General features: G+C 37.2%; 2 protein-coding genes across 7 annotated transcripts in view; both read left to right on the top strand.

Moving 5' to 3' along the window:
• Positions 1-1,922, top strand: LOC116730219 (C2 calcium-dependent domain-containing protein 4C). The gene has a single exon (XM_032579245.1). The coding sequence runs from the start codon at positions 141-143 to the stop codon at positions 1,359-1,361; it is 1,221 nt and encodes a 406-aa protein (XP_032435136.1). The 5' UTR covers positions 1-140; the 3' UTR covers positions 1,362-1,922.
• Positions 1,923-2,341: 419 nt separating this feature from the next.
• The window catches only part of vps13a (vacuolar protein sorting 13 homolog A), a 45,488-nt gene continuing 24,968 nt past the window's right edge, over positions 2,342-22,861 (top strand). For 5 of the 6 annotated variants that reach the window (XM_032577933.1, XM_032577931.1, XM_032577932.1 and 2 more), the window contains exons 1-37: positions 2,342-2,531; positions 4,149-4,192; positions 4,280-4,322; positions 4,396-4,491; positions 5,688-5,789; positions 6,431-6,540; positions 6,636-6,695; positions 6,797-6,856; positions 7,112-7,192; positions 7,383-7,440; positions 8,211-8,338; positions 8,480-8,586; positions 8,677-8,848; positions 9,127-9,189; positions 11,105-11,237; positions 11,399-11,493; positions 12,119-12,261; positions 12,382-12,583; positions 13,581-13,695; positions 14,543-14,679; positions 14,763-14,895; positions 15,807-15,924; positions 16,177-16,315; positions 16,445-16,556; positions 16,784-16,959; positions 17,285-17,441; positions 17,539-17,618; positions 18,083-18,142; positions 18,775-18,973; positions 19,130-19,246; positions 19,487-19,590; positions 20,585-20,752; positions 20,844-21,151; positions 21,251-21,398; positions 21,599-21,770; positions 22,057-22,184; positions 22,438-22,607. In XM_032577933.1, the coding sequence (XP_032433824.1) occupies positions 2,432-2,531; positions 4,149-4,192; positions 4,280-4,322; positions 4,396-4,491; positions 5,688-5,789; positions 6,431-6,540; positions 6,636-6,695; positions 6,797-6,856; positions 7,112-7,192; positions 7,383-7,440; positions 8,211-8,338; positions 8,480-8,586; positions 8,677-8,848; positions 9,127-9,189; positions 11,105-11,237; positions 11,399-11,493; positions 12,119-12,261; positions 12,382-12,583; positions 13,581-13,695; positions 14,543-14,679; positions 14,763-14,895; positions 15,807-15,924; positions 16,177-16,315; positions 16,445-16,556; positions 16,784-16,959; positions 17,285-17,441; positions 17,539-17,618; positions 18,083-18,142; positions 18,775-18,973; positions 19,130-19,246; positions 19,487-19,590; positions 20,585-20,752; positions 20,844-21,151; positions 21,251-21,398; positions 21,599-21,770; positions 22,057-22,184; positions 22,438-22,607 (4,538 nt within the window). In that variant the 5' untranslated portion in view covers positions 2,342-2,431. The remainder of the gene's footprint in view (positions 2,532-4,148; positions 4,193-4,279; positions 4,323-4,395; positions 4,492-5,687; positions 5,790-6,430; positions 6,541-6,635; positions 6,696-6,796; positions 6,857-7,111; positions 7,193-7,382; positions 7,441-8,210; positions 8,339-8,479; positions 8,587-8,676; positions 8,849-9,126; positions 9,190-11,104; positions 11,238-11,398; positions 11,494-12,118; positions 12,262-12,381; positions 12,584-13,580; positions 13,696-14,542; positions 14,680-14,762; positions 14,896-15,806; positions 15,925-16,176; positions 16,316-16,444; positions 16,557-16,783; positions 16,960-17,284; positions 17,442-17,538; positions 17,619-18,082; positions 18,143-18,774; positions 18,974-19,129; positions 19,247-19,486; positions 19,591-20,584; positions 20,753-20,843; positions 21,152-21,250; positions 21,399-21,598; positions 21,771-22,056; positions 22,185-22,437; positions 22,608-22,861) is intronic. The other variant, XM_032577929.1, reaches the window with a different exon arrangement.

The raw sequence follows: 22,861 nt of genomic DNA, 5'->3' as shown, positions 1-22,861 counted from the left end.
TCAACATCACAGGTGGGAGAAAAATATGTATTGGATTTATTGGAAAACATATGAACAAAGATTTCTGTGATGTTGCCTAAATTACATACTTTTTGTTTGTTTTATAGGTAGTCGTTTGAGTGAGAAGCCGGCAGTCAGCTATGTGGGTCCTTGGGAAGCTCAGAGAGAACATGGAGAGCATTCCTCTGGAACTGAATCGTTACATTGGAAAAAACAATGAAGATGCTTTTTTCTCCACAAAGGCCAGCCTCTCACAGAAACTTCACACGAACATCATTACTCCAGACAACATTCCTGAGTTCTGCCTACCTCCACGGCTTTTCAAGAGACAGCTGATGCTAGAAACTGAGATGCCCCAACTTCAGCAGGACAGCCATCAGCAGACACGAAAGTGCGGGCCGTCTTTCCAAGCTAAAATGAAGGATATGAAGGAAAAGAGTGAAGATCCTTTAGTGCCTCAGAAGGCTCCAAGGAAACCTTTGCCATTCTCTGCAGAGTGTTACGGTCTGGCTGGGATTTATGAGAGTCCCAACACTAGAAGGAAAGAGTCTTTGTTCCATTCAAAACGGCCTGTATATGTGTTCGAAAGACGCATCTCTGCCACAAAACCCAGTCAAGTAAAGGAGACAGCCCCATTGAAAAAAACTTTTTCAGGGTTTTTCCCACTCTTTGTATCCAAAAGCTTCTCAGAAGCAGCAAGCGTGGAAGCTGAAACGCCTTCCAGTGCCAAATCACTCAGCAGCGTCCCATCCAGAAGCCGGTGTCTTAAAGAAACCGTATCCTGCCCTTCGCTGATTGATAGCATGGAGAAAAGCAAGAAACCAAAGAAATTAGGTTTAAGTTTACCAACTTCTTCCTGCAGACAGCTAACCAGTGATAAAAATTCACCCACCCTGTCCCCACCTGTTCTCCATCAAGTGGACCTGCTCCACTGCCAGGAGAGACTTCAGCATGAACACATCCTTCCTTTGCAGGGCCACGGTCGAGTTCGCCTCTCCACTGAGCACAGCACATTCTCCAATGGTGCTTCCTCAATCTTTTTCACTGTCAGAGTGCGTGTGGTGTCTATGGAGGGCTTGCTGGATGGAAGTGAACGACAAACTCTGAACTGTGCTGTGAGTTTGTGCCTGATGCCGGGGAAGCTGCAGCGCCAGGAGAGCGCCACCATCAGGAACTGCCGTCGACCCGTGTTCAATGAAGATTTCTACTTCACAGAGCTGAGCCACAAGGATCTGATGGAGCTGCAGCTCCAGGTAAAAGTGGTGGATAAAACTGCAGCGGGAGCTCTGAGGAGGGGAACAGTGATCGGGATGATCTGCAAACCTCTATCCAAGCTGGTGTCCTCTGAGGATCGGGTGTAAGAGTGGATCTGAATCTTATAAGTTTAGTAAAAACAATATTTTTTTTCTATGATCACACTGTGATTGCACTTTGTCACCATTATTCATTTTTAGCCACTCTTAGCTGTATTAGCATCTCAGGTAGGCGGTATCAAAGTGAATGTAGGAATGGGGACAGTAACCTAAAAAAGGAAGCTACTTGGACAATAATTAAATAGAGGATTTTTTAAAAACCAACTGATGTAAGCACAATGTGGCACAGTTGTATTTTAGGTGAAAACAACAAAAATGTTAACTCACTGAACTTGTTTTCTATCTTGGTGATGTTATGTTGTTTTTTTCCTAATTTCTTTAGTAAATGTGTAAACGTGAGTAATTCAACAGTATATAACACATTCGATGTAGTACAGTTGTCAAATGGTTCTTCAGAGCATCACTACTCTTCTCAAGTATAAACTTACTTATTATCACTGCTGGCAGGATTTGGCATGAGTTTTTTGTTTTGCTATTTAATCTGTCAAAACAAAACAGACAGTAAAACAAAACAACTACCAGACACTGAAAGTTGAAGCTGTGTTGGAGCTTGATTGCAGAAAATGTATGAGTGATGTTTGCTTTGTTTTATATTATTAATAAAGATAAGGAGTAAGATGTTAATGTTGTAAGTCTTTTTTCACGTTACTTCTTCCCCTCTATATTTCAATCATTAAGATTTGTGAGTGTATGGCAATATATTTTACCATATAATTCTTGATCTACAAGAAGCTCTAGCTTCTTGTAGATCATATTTTTTTGCAATAAATGGAACAAAAAAGTATTCCTGACATGAGAAAGTGCAAATCATATAGTATAAATCATAGCATCGATTTTTCGGTTATATGAACAATTAAAGCCCCTTCGATAGCCTCAAGTCATCAAAATTGGGTGTCTTTAATTATATGCTACAACAACCTGCCATAAAATGTTCTCCGTCGGCAGTTACGGCGTGACGTAACCACATCCTTGATGGACGTCTGAAACTGACGTTGAGTCAGCTTTAAGAAGTACACTATATGTAAACATGATGAAACACAGATGAAAACAGCGTCAAAATGGTCTTTGAAAGTGTGGTCGTTGACGTCCTCAACCGTTTTTTAGGGGACTACGTTGTGAACCTTGACAGCTCGCAGCTGAAGCTTGGCATATGGGGAGGTAACCGAACTTGTGTTTGTCTTTCATCAGAACACCTTTCCATGCTAGCATGCTACATGCTAATGAACGTTCGCCACACCAGTCCTGTGTGCAGGAAGACTCTCCCAGCTGTCAGTGTCACTTTCCTTTCTCTAAATGTCTCTCATTAGTTTATTAGAACCGCTGGGTGATTTTGATGAAAGAAAATGCACCTGTATGTTTTTACTGCAGACATTGTCTCTTGTTATTTTATTTAATTGGGGTTATATTTACCTTTGGTCTTTAAAGTTTCTGGGAACGGATCAGTTCATGGTTCCGCCCTGTTTTGGAACCAGGTTAAGACTTGCCTCAGGTTTATTCCGAGTATTTTCATAGTGTTACCAAGAACCTGTCGGTAACACTACAATGTGTCGGACACATGACGGTTAGAATATGTATTTGCAGTTGATTTATCGGTACATTGTTGTTTTTAATTATTTTTGAATATTTTCTACTTTCCAAGTTGGCAGTCTACATCCTCTATTGCAGACTGCATGTAGAGATGAAACAAGATATTTAGATAAGCTTTGTAAACAGATATAATTGTTTTTCCATTATCTGACCTGAAATCAGGCTAAACCTTTCCTGTTTATGTGAGGTAAAATTCAGTAACTAGAAGTACTTTTACCTGCTAAATGTTAAAATAGTGAAAGAGATTTTTAAAATTCTTTTTTTGAACGTCGGAAATGTACCTACTCTAAAGTTACTGTGCCTTTAACCCACTTGACAAGCCCAGGTGATGTTGCCATTAGTTTGAAAGCTTGTCATTGCAGATTAAATCAGAACCTTTGAGGCACATCTGTGGATGTATCTTAAACACTTTGTTCTTGTGAGACATTGTGTAAAAATCAAAAGAATTTATGCAAGAACTGTAAAATTGTGGATCTCCAGCTGAATGACTGTGCTTCGTCTAATCTGTTCAAACAATTACATCTGACTATAAACACCATTAGCTACACCTGAATTACATCCTTGGTATGTCATTAAGTTTTGTAAAGCCAGATCATTTAATCCAGGTGTGTTGGAGGACAGCGGCACTGAGGAGTTGTGGACCTCTGCTATAATGAATGTAGAAAGGCTGAGAACACCTTTCCAACTTTGACATATGGGGATGGCAGTATCATGCTGTGTAGGTGCAATTCCTAAACTAGATGGCATCATCAGCAGAGATATTATGTGTAAATATCTATGCAACATTTTAAGGTATCTGCCAGAAAGTTAAATGATGTGAGAAACTTGTGAACGAATACCCTCAACGTTTGACATAAAATCCTATTAAAGGAAATTTGACCAAATACTAATTAAGTGTAGACAATTTTCAAGAAAGTAGAAATATTGTTGTTATTTTGGCATTCAGTAAATAATCTTATTAATAATAAAATGTGAGACTGATTTCATGCCAGACGGTTAATAATATTTATGTATTCTTACTCAGTGGATGCAAATATCTGTTTTTAAAGGCATGTGTTTTGTGAGGGGTTGTGCTCCACAGTTAGTATTGGACGAGAGCAGTGAACAGTGATTAAATGCTACATATGTGAGCCTAATATCAAACAGTAGTTTGTTGTGTCTGTATGTAAAATATTTCTGTCATTATAGGTGATGCTGTGCTGAAAAATCTTGAAATAAAGGAAAATGCCTTGGTGAGCTAAATATAACTTGCCGAGTGTTACGCTCTGAAGCTGATGATTTCTTTGAGTATAATTGGACTTTTCTATTTCTTTTTGCAGAGTCAACTTGATCTCCCTTTTAAAGTGAGAGCTGGTCACATAGGTAAATTTACTACCTCTGTGCGATGCTGTTTTTTTAGATGAGCATTTTCTTATTTGGTGTTTTTTGTTGAAAGGACGTCTCGAGTTAAAAATTCCATGGACGGACATCTACAACCAGTCAGTGGAGGCCACGCTAGATGGAGTCTATCTGCTAATCGTCCCCACAGCAAGTATGATCGCTGTCTAAGTACTGGCATCAAAACACAGTTAAGGCATAACATAATGCTTTACATTTTGATCAAAAATATTATTATTAGTGGTAGTAAAACATCTTTTCACTAGTAGTTTTTCAAAGGCAAAAATAAATAAAATTCAACAAATGTAAGGTGCAATCAGCAACAATTAACAGAGAAGTCCTTTATGAACCAAATATGTATATTACAGAAGGGGAAAAAGCAGAGAAATAAAAAAACTATTTTAAAAAAAAAAAGTAAAAAGTGAATTTTAAAAGTGTTAGAAGTAAGCAGCAGACATGAAGACATTTGAAAACAAGTCATAAAATATTTAAATTACTTCACAATACAGGAAGCTAGTGGAAGGATTTAATTGTTGGAGTAATGCTCTCTCTCCTTGTGTTGAAATTCAGCCGTAGAGTCGATAGATATCTTAAGACATCAATGCATTGATCCAGGTTAAATGACACAATAAGTGATTCTTTTGTTTCTTTGCCTTCATTTCTTGTAAATTACTTTAAATTACTGTATGTATGACTAGTTCTGTGAAAATACATTTGTCTTGTCTTGCCTTGCCTTTGCAAAGCATGCTCTCAACATTAGTAATATTGTGCATGTGTCAATATTTAATGTATGTGTCAATTGAAGCTCATGTCACTTCCAAAACTTAATCCAAGATGTCTAACTTCTTTATCCTCCTTTAAAAAAAGAGATTTTTAAATAAATTATTATATCCCTCTTTTAAATATAATTTCCTCTATCAATAATTTCGGTATTGTCTTTGTCAAACTGTGAAAAAGTTGCATCATTTTCATAATCGAGTATCTCAAATGGCAGATTTGAGATACTTGATTGATTTTTTTCTTCTGTTTTTAGGAGCAGCCTTACAAGAGAGAATTCTGCTAAATGCTGTGTCGATTTCTTGCTGTAATAAGAGATCAATAATAGTTAAACCATCTAAAAATATGTAAACCTTGATAATAAAATGCCACTCGTTATTTGTTCACATTAATAAATTCCACAGCCAGCTTATGTTTTAGTAAACAGAAGTATTTCAACAGGCATATTGCCTACTTGTGCCCAATATACACCTCCCTCTAATTAATCCCAGTTTTGGTGACATGTAAGATAACGCTTGTTTCCCTCTCTTTATATTTAATATAATATTTTTGTGGCATGTCATTTGATTCCAGGTATAAAGTATGATGCAGAAAAGGAGGAGAAGCAGCTACAGGAGGCTCGTCAGAGGGATCTTGATCGAATAGAGGAGACAAAACTCAAGGCTGCAGAACAAGGTCAGAGTTCAACTTTGACTATTAAAGAGAGATGTGTGTGTTTCTGTCCAACAATATTTATCTTCAAATAAATACATTTTTAACAGTTTCAGGAACATCCTGAGCTAAGCCATCAGAGGTGAAGGATAAACTAGAAACTAATTTATCAAGCAGGCATTACTGATTGACCAGATATGATGACATATTTCAGCAGCATGCAGCTGCTTATCTCCTAAAGGCTACTACTTTTAATTAGAAATGTAAGCTACATGTTGCTTGAGCAGCATTTGTCATGTGTTTTTGCAGATGCTATAGATCATAATAGTAATTTACAGCTAATGTAACAAATCTCAGAAAGCAAATCTCCGACTGCAAATATATACAAACCCAGTTCCAATGAAGTTGGGATGTTGTGTAAAGCATTATAAAAAGCAGAATATAATAATTAATAAATTCTTTTGTACCTACATACAATTTGTAGCCGATTTGAAGCAATAATTTGGTAAAACCATGGGAAACTTTGAGATTGGTAACTGGCTTGTTCCAATGAAGAGGTTTTTGACGTCATCATTTTTTTTTTTTACCTGTCAGGTTGAAGGTAAAACCCGACAGAAAAAAAATATTCAGAACAAATACTCAAAAAATTGTTTGGGTTTTCACAGAGAACACAAAGCTAGAGAAACAGGACACCTTTGTTGAAAAGCTTGTCACACAAGTGATCAAAAACCTACAGGTCAAGATCTCTAACATCCATGTTCGCTATGAGGATGATGTGAGTATTTCAGCTAAATATCAGTAAAAATAACTTTAATTCTCTACAATACCTTGCAGGGATGTTAATACCAATGTGTGTGTTTGTCTCCTCAGATCACTAATCCAAACTGTCCCCTGTCATTTGGAGTGTCGCTTAAAAACCTCAGCCTTCAAGTAATTTGTTATATCTTTTGTTATAATATAATATAATACAATATAATATAATATAATATAATATAATATAATATAATATAATATAATATATGCTTTTACAGACAGCTGATAATTACTGGAAACCCAGTTTGCTAGATGAACACTCCAAGCTTTTCTTCAAGGTAAGAAATTTTACTAAACTTTTTTCCATCACTTTTAAATCGTATATTTCTAGGCAGTGCTTCTTGTGTTGTGCTGCGTACTATTTGTTAACCACTATAATTTCAACCAGTCAGTTTAGTTCTCAGAAACATTTTTATTTTTTATTGGCTCTGGGATCTGGACCAAAGCTCTAGATGTCAACTCTATGCATCATCATCAGTGAACAGCTTCGTCGCTCCTCATGACTAAGTTGTTTGTATTTTGCTTGTCATCAGTTGGTTCAGCTGAACAACTTGTTTGCCTACTGGAATGTCAACTCGGTTCTCTTCTCTAATCACAGTCCAGATGAAGCCCTGGTGAGTCACTGTCTTTACCTGCTCAAATTTACCTTAGTTTTCTTTTTAATTGGACTTTGCACAATTGAAATGTCTTTTGCAAATGATATGAAAACTTTTTTTGATCTTTAGGAAAAGACTGATGTGAAAGTATGATGCAAAACAGAATAAAAAGTCACATTAATAGAGATGTTGTTTTCCAATTTTATAGCGATGTCTTCAGAACAGCATGGAGATCAAACCCTCTGTTCCTGTCAGCCATGACTTCAGTGAGTGAACCACTGCCTCTTGTTTTGTAATATATTTACAGTTCATCTGAACTGTAAACCTAGGAAAGTTATCTTTTGAGATTATTTCTTCAGTCTGTCTCTGATATGCACCACATATATCACAAAATGTACTGTGCTCAGATTTTATGTGATAGACCAGCACAGAACTGTAACCAAATATACTTTTTTAAAATTTGTGGTGATAATGTACCAAAATGTAAAAACTTTTAAGACAAATAAACACCTTTTTAAAGAACTGTATGTGTATATAACAAACATTTAATCACTACCACTATATCCAGAGATTATCACCAAATATCATATATCATTTATCTTGTAACCAGGTTGCTATGTATTGCAAATTTTTTTGCCCAGGTCCCTCTTGAAAATGAGATCTAGATCTCAATGGGGTTTACCTGGTTAAATAAAGGAATATATATATATATATATATATATACAGTACAGACCAAAAGTTTGGACACACCTTCTCACTGAATTCAATGAGAAAGTGTGTCCAAACTTTTGGTCTGTACTGTATATATATATATATATATATATATATATATATATATATATATATATATATCATAAACATTATTTTTGTAATTTTCCCTTGCAACCACTAGTATGAATTTTATAAATTGATTATTCTTGTAAAAGAGAATAAGAGGGAATATGTTCCATATGGTTAGAAATCCATGGCCTTTATTTATGCAAAATCAACTGTGCTAAAAAAATATAAAAAATTGTTTCCTTTTGCTTGTTTCCAGTCTTTCGTCCTATATCCGCAAATGCAAAACTGCGAATGAATCCAAGATCAGATGTGGATTTCTCTTCTCCTAAAGTGGACCTGATGGTCAACCTCAGCGAAGTGGCTATTGAACTCAACAAACCTCAGGTTAGTGTGTCTCTATTCAGGCGAGGTCTGTGGAATTTGACTGGAAAATCCTAAGGCAAATAAAGACGTTTAAGGTAAACAACATTGGATGATAAGAGCGCGCTCTGCTGCTTTGTAATCACCGACTTCCTGTCTTTCCAGTACATTAGCATTTTGGAGCTGCTGGGCTCAGTGGATATGATGTCACGAAATCTGCCATACAGGAAGTACAGACCCCAGGTTCACGTTCACAGAAATGCTCGCATATGGTCAGAATACATCTGAGTGCTTTTTACCACCACTGCCTGCTGCACACCTACTTTTACTGACACAAATGCTTTTATGTTCCTGAATTTCAGGTGGAAATATGTGATCACAGGCATCTTGGAGGTGGACGTGAAGCCTCATCTCCACATGTGGTCATGGCAACACATCCGATGCCACCGGGAAACAGTGAAGTGTTACAGAGGGCTCTACAAGAAGAAGATCACCAGCAAAAAGCCCAGTGTGGAGCTGCTCGAAAAGTTGGAGGTGGGACAGGGATGAACTGCATTTAAATTAGTTTTTAACTTGTAATTGGGAATTTTTTGAGGAAAAGTTCAAGTTTTGTCTTTGGAGAATAAAATGCACAGCTAAATAATTTTTTGATTTTGATGTAAAGTTGGTGCTCATACATTATTATTTTTTTATGCTAAGTTTTTGCCTTAGTTTATCACAATTTATTTAATAAAGAACATTTGATTAATGCTTATTTATTGCAATAATTAGATAAAAATAGTTTTAATTATGATGATTTTCTTTATTCCCAGGCTACACAGAAATCTTTAGATATTTTCAACATCACATTGGCGAGACAACAAGCTGAAGTGGAGGTAAAAACCTGGGGTGTTTTATATTTTTCATTTTTTGACAGGTACAATGTATCTATGCAGGAATTTCCATTAATTCATTGCAGATGTGATCATCTGCTTTATCAAACTTCCTTAGACTGAGTGAGTTTGGTCCCAGTGTTATGATCTGTGCATATTTTTATGGTGAATCCATTCTTATCACATCAGCTAAAGCCTCTCTATAGCTAAGAAGGTCACGATGAACTATAGTACAAGAAAGGACTACAATTAGATGAATCTAGTTGCTTAGAAATTGGCTCTGTTTGCTCCTACTGAAGAGCAATGTTACATAGACGATACACAGTGTTCCAAATTATTATGCAAATTGGATTAAAGTGTCATAAAGATTAAATTTTTTATTGTGCTATTAAATTTATAGATGGTATTGTGTGTCAGGGCTCTTTGAATCACTGTAATTAATTTCAGAGAGCTGGGTTGATTAGTTTGTCTGGTGAGCTCAATTAAAGGAAATCTACTTAAGAAGGATGTTCCACATTATTAAGCAGGCCACAGGTTTCAAGCAATATGGGAAAGAGAAAGGATCTCTGCTGATGAAAATCATCAGATAGTGTGGTGCCGTATAACAAGGTATGAAAACATTAGATATTTCACGAAAACTGAAGCATTATTATCGTACTGTGAAGAGATTTGTGGCTGATTCCAAGCAAAGATGGGTTTGTACAGATAAAGGCATAATGAGGAAGGTTTCTGTTAGACGAATTCATCGGATTAAGAGAGCAGCTGTTAAAATGCCCTTACAAAGCAGCAAACAGTTATTTGAAGCTGCTGGTGCCTCTGGAACCTCAAGGTGGAGGATCCTCCAGAGGCTTGCTGTGCATGAACCTACTATTCGGCCACCGCTAACCAGAGCTCACAAGCAGAAACGGTCGCAGTGGGCCCAGCCGTACATGAAGATTAATTTTCAAACAGACTTGTTCACTGATGACTGCTGTGCAACCCTGGATGGTCCAGATGGACGCAGTAGTGGATTGGTGGTGGATGGCCACCACGTCCCAACATGGCTGTGACGTCAGCAAGGAGGTGGTGGAGTCATTTATTGGGCCAAAATCATGGGGAGAGAATCATTGGTCGGCCAATTCAGAGTTCATGAAGGTGTGAAAATGACCTCAGCAAAGTATATGGACTTTCTGACTGATCACTTTCTTTCATGGTTCAAAAAGAAGAGCCGTACCTTCCATAGCAAAATCATCTTCATGCATGACAATGCACCATCTCATGCTGCAAAGAGATGCAAACTGTGTCATTGGCTGCTATGGGCAAAAAGGGGAGAAACTCATGGTGTGGTCACCATCCTCCTCTGACCTCAACCCTATTGAGAACCTTTGGACTTTCCTCAAGCAGAAGATCTGAGGGTGGAATGCAGTTCATATCAAAACAGCTCTGGGAAGATATTCTGACATCCTGCAAAAACATTCAAGCAGAAATTATCCACAAACTCACAAGTTCAATGGATGCAAGAATTGTGCAGGTGATATCAAAGAAGGGATCCTATGTTAACATGTAACTCGGTCTGTTAAGATGTTTTTGACTGAAATAGCTTTTGATTTTAGTACATGTGACCACTTAATGCTGCACATTCAAAGAATGACCGTTTGCAGTTCTTTATAACCCATAAAATGTTTAGAAAATCTGCTGTGCATAATAATTTGGAACAGTGCATTTTGAGTTTTTTATTTTTGAAAAAATACTGTTCTCATGGGAAGCTTTGTTCAGTAAAATTTGATTTATACTGTAATAGTTCATGACTTGAAAATTATACCGACCATCATTTGCATTGACCATTTAAGAAAATCTGAGAAAATATCACTTGCATAATAATTTGGAACACGGTGTAAATTTGGTTTTGTTTCAGAGTTTTATTATGCTTCTTCCCCAGGCGAGCAAAGCAGGACTGCGTATTTATCGTCCAGGGAAACAGATGGAGGAGGAGGAGTCTCAGGGTTGGTTTGGCTGGATGTGGAACTGGGGAGGAGAGGCTGAGGCACAGACCAAGGAGGTCAAAACTGGAAGTAAGACTCTAAACCAAACATTGAGTAGGACAGTGGAGGGGAGCAGAAGTTGAAGTTAGAAGCCTAGCAAGAGTGTCACATATATAATTTTGTCAGTAAGGACTTTGTTTTTAATGCCACTGCCTTTTTACATTTTGTCTCTCTCATTTTCTTTGTGTCAGCATTTGATGGGTTGTTTACTGTGGATGAGAAAGCCAAACTTTACACTGCCATTGGATACAGTGAAACTGCAGCTAACCCCAACCTGCCAAAGAACGTGAGTCACTTCCCTCTGAAATCACCTCCCTCGTTTATGATGGTTGGGTTTTTTCAGAAGAATATCAAAACTACCTTGGAGAGCCAAGTGTGTTCGCAGACCTTTTAAAACAGTTGTCAAATCCATCTTCATTTGAAGGAAAATTCAAATAGTTGTAAAATTATTTTATAAGCATCTGTGTATGTTAAGATGAAGACAGACTCAGCATGTAACATCTAAAGTCTCTCAAATTACATTTAAAGCTCTAAAAATGAATATTACAATGGGATATTCAACCAGTGACATGTGATTATGCTTTATTTTCTATTCACCTTTTAGAGTAAACATTAGTTTTTGTACAATCTTTATTCAGCCTCAATGTCACTTGGTTATTGTCGAACGTAATATTTTTACTATTAACATCAGCACCAGAGAAGAAACGCTCTTTTAAACTAAAAAAAACTATTTTGGTGATTTCTTTCCAATGTAATAAAAAGTGATTTTATTTTTCTTTAAATATTAATTAGCACAATCATTTTAGTTAAATATTAATCAAGCGACTGCAGTTAAAACAGCAGCTGCAGACTCTGACAGTAACGTGTGCATCCTTGATAAAAAATATTAACTGCTATGTCATTGCTTTTAGTTTGAAGCAATGAAGGTAAATTTCCACATGGAAAAACTGTCTGTGTCCATCAAAGACCAGAAGGACAAAAACGAAATCATCAAACTGACTGTGGGGGAGCTCAAGTCCACACTCACACAGAGACCCGGAGCACAAGCCATTAAGTAAGTCAAGGCTTTTATTTTGTTCTAATTTGTACTCGTTCTATTTCAAATTATATTTCTGTGATTTTAATTTATCTGAAAGCCTGATCAGATCATTTCTCTGTTGGACCTTTTTATTAGAGTCACAGCCCAGCTTAGTTTGTTTGAGGTCACTGGTCTGGCCACTAAGCGTCCGGCACCGACCCTCCTTTCATCAAGAAAGGCGGCCACAGGAGCAGGAACCCCGCTGTTTTGCATCCTGTTTGAGACCAACCCGCTGGATGACAGTGCCAACCAGAGGCTCCACGTTGAGTCACAACCACTGGAGATCATCTATGATGCAGTGAGTGAAGCTTTCCAGACTGCTGGTGGCGTGTGTCTATGTGTGTGCGTGTGCGCAACATCGTTGCCGTCAACTAAGGTTTTTCCCATGCTGTTGCGTCTTATCCAGAAAAGTGAATTAATTTTAGTGTTCTTTTATGTGACACACCAGCAAAAAGCGATGCAGAATTATGAAATGGAATCATAACAATGGTTACTCCTGAATAAACACTTGTTCACCTATTGCTGCAATTGCAGTTGCAAGTGTTTTTGAGTATGTTTCTACCGGCTCTGCACGTAGATGTATAGATGGACCTGTGAACAAAAATTTTGAAGTCTTACAACATATCCTCAATTTGATTTATTTCAAAGCTTTAACTAGGCCAGTCTTGTTTTCTTCCTCAATACTTCTTTAGGAACTTCCCTGTATTTAGTTACCCTCATAATTTTGATATTGACCAGCTTGTTTGTTTCTGTTGAAGAAAAACATCCCCACATCATGATCCTGTTCAGGAAGATGCACTGTGTTGGTTTTCTGCCTGGCACAACTTTTTTTCAAGAGAAAGAAGATTGAGCGTAGCGCTTTGCTTCTGATCTGTCTGCTGTGTTCCTTAGTCTTCAGGATGCTGGTTGTTCACAAATTGTGTCAAAAGGCTCTTTGTTACTTTCACAGAACAACTGTATTGAAGAAATTTGATTGTGCAGTGGTGCTGTCATTTCTAAAGGAGTTGGTTTCACTAGATTTTATTTAGGAATTTAAAGAGTAAAAAGGCTCAAATGCAGGTGTTTGCTGCACTTCAGATTTTTATTTATAAGCCATTTTCATTAGCCCTGGATCCTTTGCCCTCCACTTTGAGATTATTTGTTGCCTTGTGCTGATGTATCACAGAAAATCCTAAATACTCGACATTGAAGCCAGTCACTTTATTGTAAGAACATGTGGAGCAGTTCAAGATGTATTCAAACATTCGTACAGTAGTGTAAGAAGTCTGTTAAGTGTTTTTGATCTTTTTGTGTAGATAACGGTGAACAACATGTCAGAGTTCTTCAGGCCTCCAGATGACCTGCAGCTGGATGAGCTCACCAACGCCACCCTGATGAAACTGGAGCAATTCAGAGACCGCACATCCACTGGTGAGTCGCACATATATTCACAAATATCCTGATCCCAGCTCTCTGATGGCTGCATGTTTACATCCCTTTCTTTCAGCTGAATTTTGTCTTTGTGGTGTCTGCAGACACTAAGCATGTCTACGCATTGAACAAACTCAGCATTCAGATGATATGATTCCTGTATTTTTTTTACAATGTTATCTTCTGGCTGTTGCAAGTTATTTTTTCCTTTTTTCATCCAATCGTTTCTTCAGTCTTTATGTTCTTCATTTCTTCATTTAGTCATCACATCATTACTCTGATTCATCCTTCAATCCTGCTTTCTTTACTTCCTTGCTCAGTCTTTCAGTTTTTTCTTTTCTACCTTCAACCCTATTTTATTCAATAAATGTCATTCATTTCCTATTTTAACACTTTCATCCATCAGCCAAGCCTTCTGTCCTTCTTTCTTTCCTTCCATCTTACATTCCTTTCCTTCCTTAAGTTTGTTCTTTTTTCCTTCCATAAAACTTTACATCATCTTACACCCCCTTGACTTGGGGGTGTAAGATGATGTACACTAACTGAGTTAGTTTAACATTAACTGGGTTAATGTTAAACTAAACAAATATATTGTTCTTTCTTTTCCATTTCTCTTAAGTAAGAGTAAAACAAAACCTCAATGTATGAAGTCATTAAATATTTCCAAGTATAGGACACTGAATGCTAAATTTGTTCTGTCATTTTTAATAAAATCCATCTTCCCTTCCTTCTAGTTATCCATAATTTTTTTTAGCAATAAAGAAAGCAGTATAAATCAAAACTACCTTTACATTATTAACTCTAAGTTTTGAGCAGTGAGTAATGAACTGATTGTTTCATTCTTTAGGTTTATTGTACGTGATCGAAACTCAGAAAGTTCTTGACCTGAAGGTGAACTTGATGGCCTCCTACGTCATCATTCCACAGACCGGCTTTTACGACGGAACCCAGAACATTGTGCTTTTGGATCTCGGTCATTTCAAGGTCAGAAGATGTCAAAAAAACCTTAAAGCTGAGTAAATGTGACTCAAAGAGCAGATTTGAACTTCCTCTTCTATGGCTTTTAGATGTCCAGTTCAAGCAAGAAGGATCTGCCGCAGCTGTCAGTGGGTTCCAGCAAGATTGAAGACATCATGTCCAGAGCATACGACAACTTCGACGTTCAGCTCAGCAGCCTGCAGCTGCTTTACAGCAAACCAGGTACTCAGAGCAGAAACAAGTAAATCCTTCATTTGTTTAGTCACCATTCGTCATCTTCCAGTCACAGATATCAAGATATAACAACATTTTAATAAGTTACCATTTCAAAACGTTTTACATTTACCCTTTAAAAGTTCCTACAATTGGAAGTCCTTTTTCATAAGATATCAGAGAATGTGCCAGTGAATTCAGAATCTGCTCCAGGTCTATGAAGCACTGCCCCTCCCCCATCTGTTTCTGTGCTCCTCCACTATCTTGGCTTAAATGAGGTTACATACACTAACTTGACTATTTGGAAAGGATGAAAAGATACAGACAATAAGTCCAAACCCAGCTGCCTGTAGCATTCAACCAGCCCCAAATGCCATGTGAGTGTTTGTTTCTGCAGACATGCAGCTGTACACCTGCACTGTGTCTGATAAAAGACCAACTAGTTTGAGGGTTTACTGTTTGTAAATGTCAAACTGAAGTTCTGTAGTGCATTACTGTAAAGTATGTTCACTGTGTTGTCTATCTTTATTAACACTGGTCCCTCAAGACCCATTGTATTGCTTTTTTCTGGTGTAATATATTTGTAAAATCTAACTATGGTCACAGAATTGAAAAGAAATAATGGTTTTAAATATTTAATAGAGTAAAAAGACATATGTAGATGTTTTTATCTTTTATAAAACACACCAGAAATGTTCAAAACAGTGACTTTAAAATCATAGGGGGTGTATCTTACACCACTGCTTAAAAATATTTTTAATTCTGAAAAACATGTAAAGCCATGATGTGGAAACACACAGTCACTCTTCTTAATCGGAGAATATCAGCTCTTTCTCTTACTCTAAAAAACAGAACAGCTTACTATATATAGCATCTGTGTTGAATCAGGAGAAAAATAAAGAGGCTGTGATTATCTGCAGATGGTGACTGGAAAAGAGCTCGCAAACAGAAACGGTCTCCACTCCACATCCTGGAGCCTGTGGATATGAAAGTGGTTGTCAGCAGGGCCATGGTTGTGAGCGACACACGTATGGCAAAGTAAGTGTACGGTTGTCTTCACTATACACTAAAGAGATGAGCTGTTGTTTTTTGTGTACTCACAGATGATAAGATTATATTTAAACCAAGCAGCAGGAAACAGTTCAGAATTATTGCAGGAAATTAAAATATATTTTATGTATTGCCAAATATGTTTTGAGTGATGATGTTTTACTGAAGGCTAAAGTCTGTCAACCACACTGTCAGTCTGGCTGCAGGTTGTGTAATTTTGTTACAATTCTTGTGTTTTAGGTATAAAATGTTTGGTGAACTCCCGCTGTTGTCTCTTCGAATTTCTGACAACAAACTCCGAAATGTTCTGGAGCTGGTGGACAGCATCCCACTGCCTGAGAGCAGACCTGCAGCCCGCAGCACCACTACTTCTATAAGGGTAGGAGAAAATCAGCTAACTTGGGGGAATACTAACTCTTTTGGGAAAGTCATTGCTGTCATTTTTTAATAACTAGCCTGTCATTGAGATGAGCCTGATTGATTTTATTTTATGCGTATGCTTCCTCAGCCGAAGCAGTCATTCACTCCTCAGCTCACTGCGAGAAAACACCTGAGTTTAGTCGACCAGCGTTCCTCGATCATTTTTGAGTCCTGTGAGAGTATCAGCATCGCCTCTCTGGGTGAGACACAGCAGGAGACTCCTGAACAATTAACAATATACTCTGATGCAACAAGTTACTCTAGCACTTGAGGCTCAGATTTCATTTTGCATGAAAAAAACAAAATCTGAAATTCCAGCTTACATTACTATCTGTATATAAAGGTGAACCTGTTCCATACTATGTAAAAAAAAAGAAATAAAAATAAGGTAGCTGACTGGTGTAGTTTTGTTTTGTAAATTTGACAGGATCACAGGAAGATTTGTTCTATGACGCCCCCAGCTCTCCGATCGGAGAGAAGGCGTTCTTCCCGGACAATCCCATGCCGCTACGCTACGCCGATTTAAGCAAAAGAACAAATCTCATTAAAGAAGATCCTCAGAAGAACATGACTGACTTTATAATGAGATTCGAGATCAATGAGGTAAAAACGATTTTGCAAAACCAATAGGTAATTTGAAGGTTTTGTTGCAGAGAAGTTTTATAATAATTGACATTCAACAAAAGTAAAATGCAGGTGCATAATTAGAACATTCTTAAATGTATTTAGTGTCAACGGCTAGATAATGCCTTACATAGTAAATCTGCAAAAAACAATTTCCGTTACTTTCTCCTGTACTAGTAATTTTGCATGCTTGTAGTGAATATTTATTCTTGAACGTCGCCCTGGCTTTGTAAGACACCTTTTAGATTGGTGTTATTTGTCTAACACATGTCTTTGTCCTCTCATTTGTTCTTCCATGTTTCAGTTGTCTGTTCAGCTCTGTCGTCTGTCAGGAGCTCAGGAGATCGTTGTTCTCCAGCTGGACATCGAGGGTCTGGGCACTGAGCTGAAGCTGCGTACCTTCGACATGACGTCAAACACATTCCTGCGCGAGATCTGCTTGAAGTGTCCCGAATACATGGGTCAGTAAATGATTCACTCAACTTTATGTCAAAACTAACAACTAGATATTAGTTATTATAGTGTTTTTATGATGCTTTGTTTCAATCCTCTGTGTAGATTCTGAAGACAAGCAAGTTCAGCTGATCACCACTTTAGACAACTCAGAAGTTGACCTTCTCACCTTGGAGTATATCAAAGTACTTTGTTCCACTCACATTAAAGCAGATCGGCTCAGAATAAATTCAGTTGAAGCCAGATGTTTACATACATGGTATACAGAGAGTCAACCTTTTCTTTTTAGTGTCTGAATTTAAATTGGACTAAACTTTTCTGTCAAGCGAATTTCCAGCAAGCTGAGTAGGAAGTTTGTGGAGGGGAAAACCAAAATATGTTACCAAAGTCATAGAGCTTAAAAAGCTAATTTTACCAAATATTAAGGATCCTGCATGTAAACATCTGAATAAAAACAAGTACATTTAAAAATCTATTTACCAAATAAATGTATTTGTCGTAGTCACAAATGACACTGGAGAAGTTTAGTTTGATTTAGTAATTTAAAAAAAAGTTGTGACCTATTATACAGTGTATGTAACATCTGATTTCAATTGTATGTTCAAAACGGTAATAAACAATATTATTATTAATTGTATCTTCCTTTTAGGCGGATAAAAATGGTCCTGAGTTTAAGTCTCAGCATAACAACACAGAGCAACTCATTAAGGTGAGAAATAAATAGAAGACAAACATTTGTTTTTCAAATGTTATACAGTAAATATGTTCAAAATGCTCAGTTATGTTTGAATTATTATTTTTTTCTTTTGAAAAACAGTTTTAGTGCTGAAAAGAAACAAAAATGTAACGTTTAAACCGATCAGAAAATTTCTGATTTTCTGTAATACCTGAGAGGCCACTTCTCATTTCTTTGCTAAGGACAATAACATGAACTCAAGTTTTGATGAACTTTCACTAAACAGCTAAATGTAAACATTGACCATAAAAGTTAGTTTTGGCAACCATCAGAAATGAAAAGAATTGCATGAATATCTCATTATCTGAAGTGACATAATTTATGCCTCAAAGGATATATGCCTTCATCTGATCTGTACTAAAGCCAAAAATAAAGAGCAATGAGAACATGGTGCTCATTAACCTGTTTAAAAACTGGTACTCTTTGGTTTGATCCATTTAATAAACAAGAAAAAAATTAATTTTCATCAGTATTTGATCTGCTGATCATTAAATCAAAACTGGTTGATTGATTGGTGTATCTCTAATTTTTGAGCATAAATTGTCCCCTTATTACAGAGTTGGTAATTTTATAAAAATTCTTGATTAAAACTGTCTCCTTGTCAGGTGACATTTTCATCTTTGGACGTTCATCTGCATACGGAGGCTCTCCTTAACACCATGAGCTTCCTCAGTAACCTCCTTCCTCCATCCAGTAAGAAGGAAGGAGGGCCAGAGGAGCTGCCCGCCATCCCAGAGGAAGAGGAGGCTGAGGCAGGAAAAGAGGAGGAGAAGAAGGGGGAAACAGCTGTAACCAAGAAAAAAAGTATTTACTTTTATACATTGTAATGTGGAAAAAATATAGATGATATTTTAGTGCTGATTATCTTTTATCTGCTGTATTGAAAGTATTGCCAAGTGTTGTTTGTTTCATTTTAGTGTTCAGGCTTCCCTCTGTAAACAATCTCCCTTCTTTTTTCAGCCTCTAAAAGCTCAAAGTTTGCAGACGTGGTGAATCTTCGTGTGAGAGCTGATCTGCGCTGCTTGAAGGTGTTCATTCGAGGACAGAAAGCTCGGATATCAGAGATAAGTATTGAAGGTATGTGAGAAATTGTATTACACAGCAGTACTCCAGATCGAGCTAAGAGCAGAAATGCTTTCCTTAAATTTGTTTTATTGTATCAGATGACAAGAAATCCTCTGTAGGTACAGATTTTTTTTTTTTTATGAATTTACTACAAGTTTTCTGTTGACTCAGCTAGCTTATCTTTCCTATTATCTTCTGGTTTTGCTTTTGTAAAGAAATTGTTCTCAGTGTGTGATTGTTTTGACTCCTCAGGTCTGGTTACTGATGTCATGATGAGGAAGAAGAACATGGAGATCCTAGCCAACCTAAAGAGCATTGTGATCCTGGACTGCAACAAGGACGCGTTATACAAGAAGGTACATGCTGTAGTTGACTTTTCTGACATTTTTATTTGTGTATTGCTCTTATAGAGAAACATGAACATGAACTTCTCAGGATATTTTAAATTTCTATGGTAAACAGGCGTAATTTGAGATTACACCTGTTGATAATACTTTGGCCAATTTCTGATCTCAAATTTTGTAGAGCTCTGACCAAAGTTGATATTAGCCATCTTAATTTTCTCATAAAGAACAGTTGTTTTTTTTTACATCTTAAACAATTGAAGTTTTACTGTGTTAGGTGTTGATGTATCAGTGATTTATCATATACAGCAAAAAGTCTCATTTTTTTGTGCCTGCTTTACTGGAAATCAGAACATTTAACCAAATTTTGGGGCACAAGTAGCTGTGCACCCCGACCATACACCTAAAATAAGAAATAGGATGGGGGGTTTTTCTACCCCATACTGGAAACTTTTCAATTAAACAGCTTTTCACTATTAATTTCATAATTGATATTTACTTAGCAACTGGTATTCACATGTTTAGCACCGTTAGAGTTAGTAAAGATTAGCATCAGTGTCTCTTTACATTCTCTGTTGATTTTCATGCTACCTGAGATTCCAAAACACGTTCAGCATTTTCAAATCCAACAAGTTTCATTATAGACAGAATCAGACTCTTCAAATTGAGTAAAAAATCAACAACATTGCTTTAAAAGGCTCAGCTTTCAGTTATCGAAGGAGCAGCTCAGGTTTCTGCTGATGTTAGCAGGACCTGTTAGCACTTTGATGTGGTTTGTTCTTTGATTGGAAAAACGAGATCCCAGTTGGGCAGCTACTAGTCAGGGCCTAAATTCTGTCACCAGCTCATTTCTCTCCATAGCTGTACTGTCAGGCCGATTGGATTACACATTTTTCAGTTCACTTCTTATGTATCTACTTTGTTCCCTGTAGTTCACTGATTACTTACAGTTTGCTTCTATACAGTTTTATGTAAATCTTTCCTATTATATTTCCCTTTTTTTCAGGCTGTCTCTATTGCAGATAAGCAAGTTTTTGCCTTCAGGATGTTGAACCACACAGATGCAACAGAAGGAGATGCCTACCTCGACATGTCTAACGTTGACACGTCTGTCACACTAGAAGTCGGCTGCATTCAGGTTATTTTCCTCAACAAGTTTGTCTCCTCCATCCTGGTAAGGATCACTTCACTTTGAACTGATCTTGGGTTCGTCTACAGCATTATTACTGGATTTAAAATTATTCTCCACTTATTCTTCCTTTCAGGTATTCATTAATAATTTCCAGGAGGCGAAAGAAGCCCTCGCTGAGGTGACAGTTCAGGCTGCAGAAAAGGCAGCCTCTGGTGTGAAGGAACTGGCAGAGAGAAGCACTCGAATTGCTCTTGACGTCCACTTCAACGCACCTGTGATTTTCCTCCCCCAGTCTTCCTCCTCTTCAAACGTCATTGTTGCTGATCTTGGCTTCTTGTCCGTAAAGAACCGTTTCATCAAGCAGCCGTTTAAAAGCGACGCTACAATCCCGCCGGTTGTGGATAAAATGATCATGAAACTGACTGACCTCAAGATGTACAGGTCTGAGCCAAAAGTGTGACTGCCCACAGATGGAGTTTATACACATAGGATATTTTTTATTAATCATTTTAGGAACTGTTGTGATGCTTCTGCTTTCAGAACCACTTACAAAAATGGGAAATTTGAAGGCGAGACTCAGCTGCTGAAGCCGGTCAGCCTGGACCTGGAAATCCAACGAAATCTTTCGGCTAATTGGTACCACAGCATCCCTGATATAGAGATCACTGCTCATCTTAAGCCTATGAGTGTAAGTGTTCATGTACAGCTGCAGTAAGGACAAGTATCAAATAATAATTGATCAAAAATTAATTATCCATAATTTAGTATATTCACACAAGATGAATATACTTTATTTCAGAAGTTCCCATCAGTTTCAAGCTTATGTTGAAAAGTATGAATTATTAAAATGTTTTCTTTTTGATTATGTTCCATGTTTGCTCCTGACAGCTGATCCTCTGCCAGGATGACATGATTGTGGTCTTGAGGACTTTGAGCGAGAATCTGTCAGAGAAGTCTGAAGCTGTTCAGCCTCCAGCTGTTCTGCCCACCACTGACCACTCCTCTGATTCTGTATCCAACAAAGAGTCCCAGGGCTCAGGAACCACCGGACCCACCAGCTGTAAGATTATGCCATTGTTTCTGAAAGTGTAATAGTTTAAAAAATATCTGCTTACTTGATTTATAAGTCCCTAAAAACATGCGAGTACAGTACATATCATTAAAAACGCTGTGTCGTGTGTAAATAAATAAACTTGATTTAAAATTTGAACATTATGAGCATTCATACGATCAGTTAGGTAGGTTATTGTCTTTGTCATAAAATCCCCTGATAGATTCTGAAATCTGAGAGGGTGAATATTATTTTCTGTTCACCGTTTTAACCTGTTGCAATATTAACGTTATAGCAGGCAACACGGTGGTGATAGCTGCTGTGGTCGAGACCCAGAAACACAGCAAGCTCAAGACAACGCTCAAGCTGAACTTCAAGTTCGACTCCATGACGCTGGTTCTGTTCATCCCTAAAGAGAACGTGGTATGTAGACAAAGATACACACATAAAAACAATTACATCTGATTACACTTTGGACACCCCTGATTTACAGACTGGATAAAGATTGAATTTTTGAGATTCAGATAGATTAATCACTGATTAGGGTTGATGAAGCAGAAAATTATCCTGCGCAGATTTCTCTGTGCATCTCTAATAAATTCTCTATTTACCTCTCTTGTAACTTAATGTGAACCAAGATCCCAATATAAACTACATACTTTGATTTGTTTTATAGATCCAACACTTGGACTGTCATGATGAACAGCTGAAGTTGGCAGAGTTTACTCTGGGCACCATCTCCACTTCTGTCCACATGTTCTCTGACAGCTCCATGAAGGCATCAGTTCGACTCTCTACATGCCTCCTAGATGACAAGAGACCAAGAATCAAGATGGTTACCTCAAGGTTTGAGAAAATAAACTGAGATTTATTATGGCCAGTTAGTGTCTTAATCTTTAATAAGGTTATTAAAGCCCTCAGAAGTCTATGGAATAACAACAAATATTATTCCATCGAATATTATTCCATAGAATAATATTCCATAGAATATTATTCTATGGAATAAATATTCTAGAATAATATTCTATTCATAAAGACTTAAAAATTGCAGCCATTTTTTTTCATTGTGCTCCTTTAACCACAGTAACTTATGGAAACCC

The sequence above is a fragment of the Xiphophorus hellerii genome, chromosome 12 (genome assembly GCF_003331165.1).
Source record: "Xiphophorus hellerii strain 12219 chromosome 12, Xiphophorus_hellerii-4.1, whole genome shotgun sequence".
In the NCBI taxonomy this organism is placed as follows: Eukaryota; Metazoa; Chordata; class Actinopteri; order Cyprinodontiformes; family Poeciliidae; genus Xiphophorus; species Xiphophorus hellerii.
Note: the sequence above shows the minus strand (reverse complement) of the source record. Positions and strands in the feature narration are given on the sequence as shown.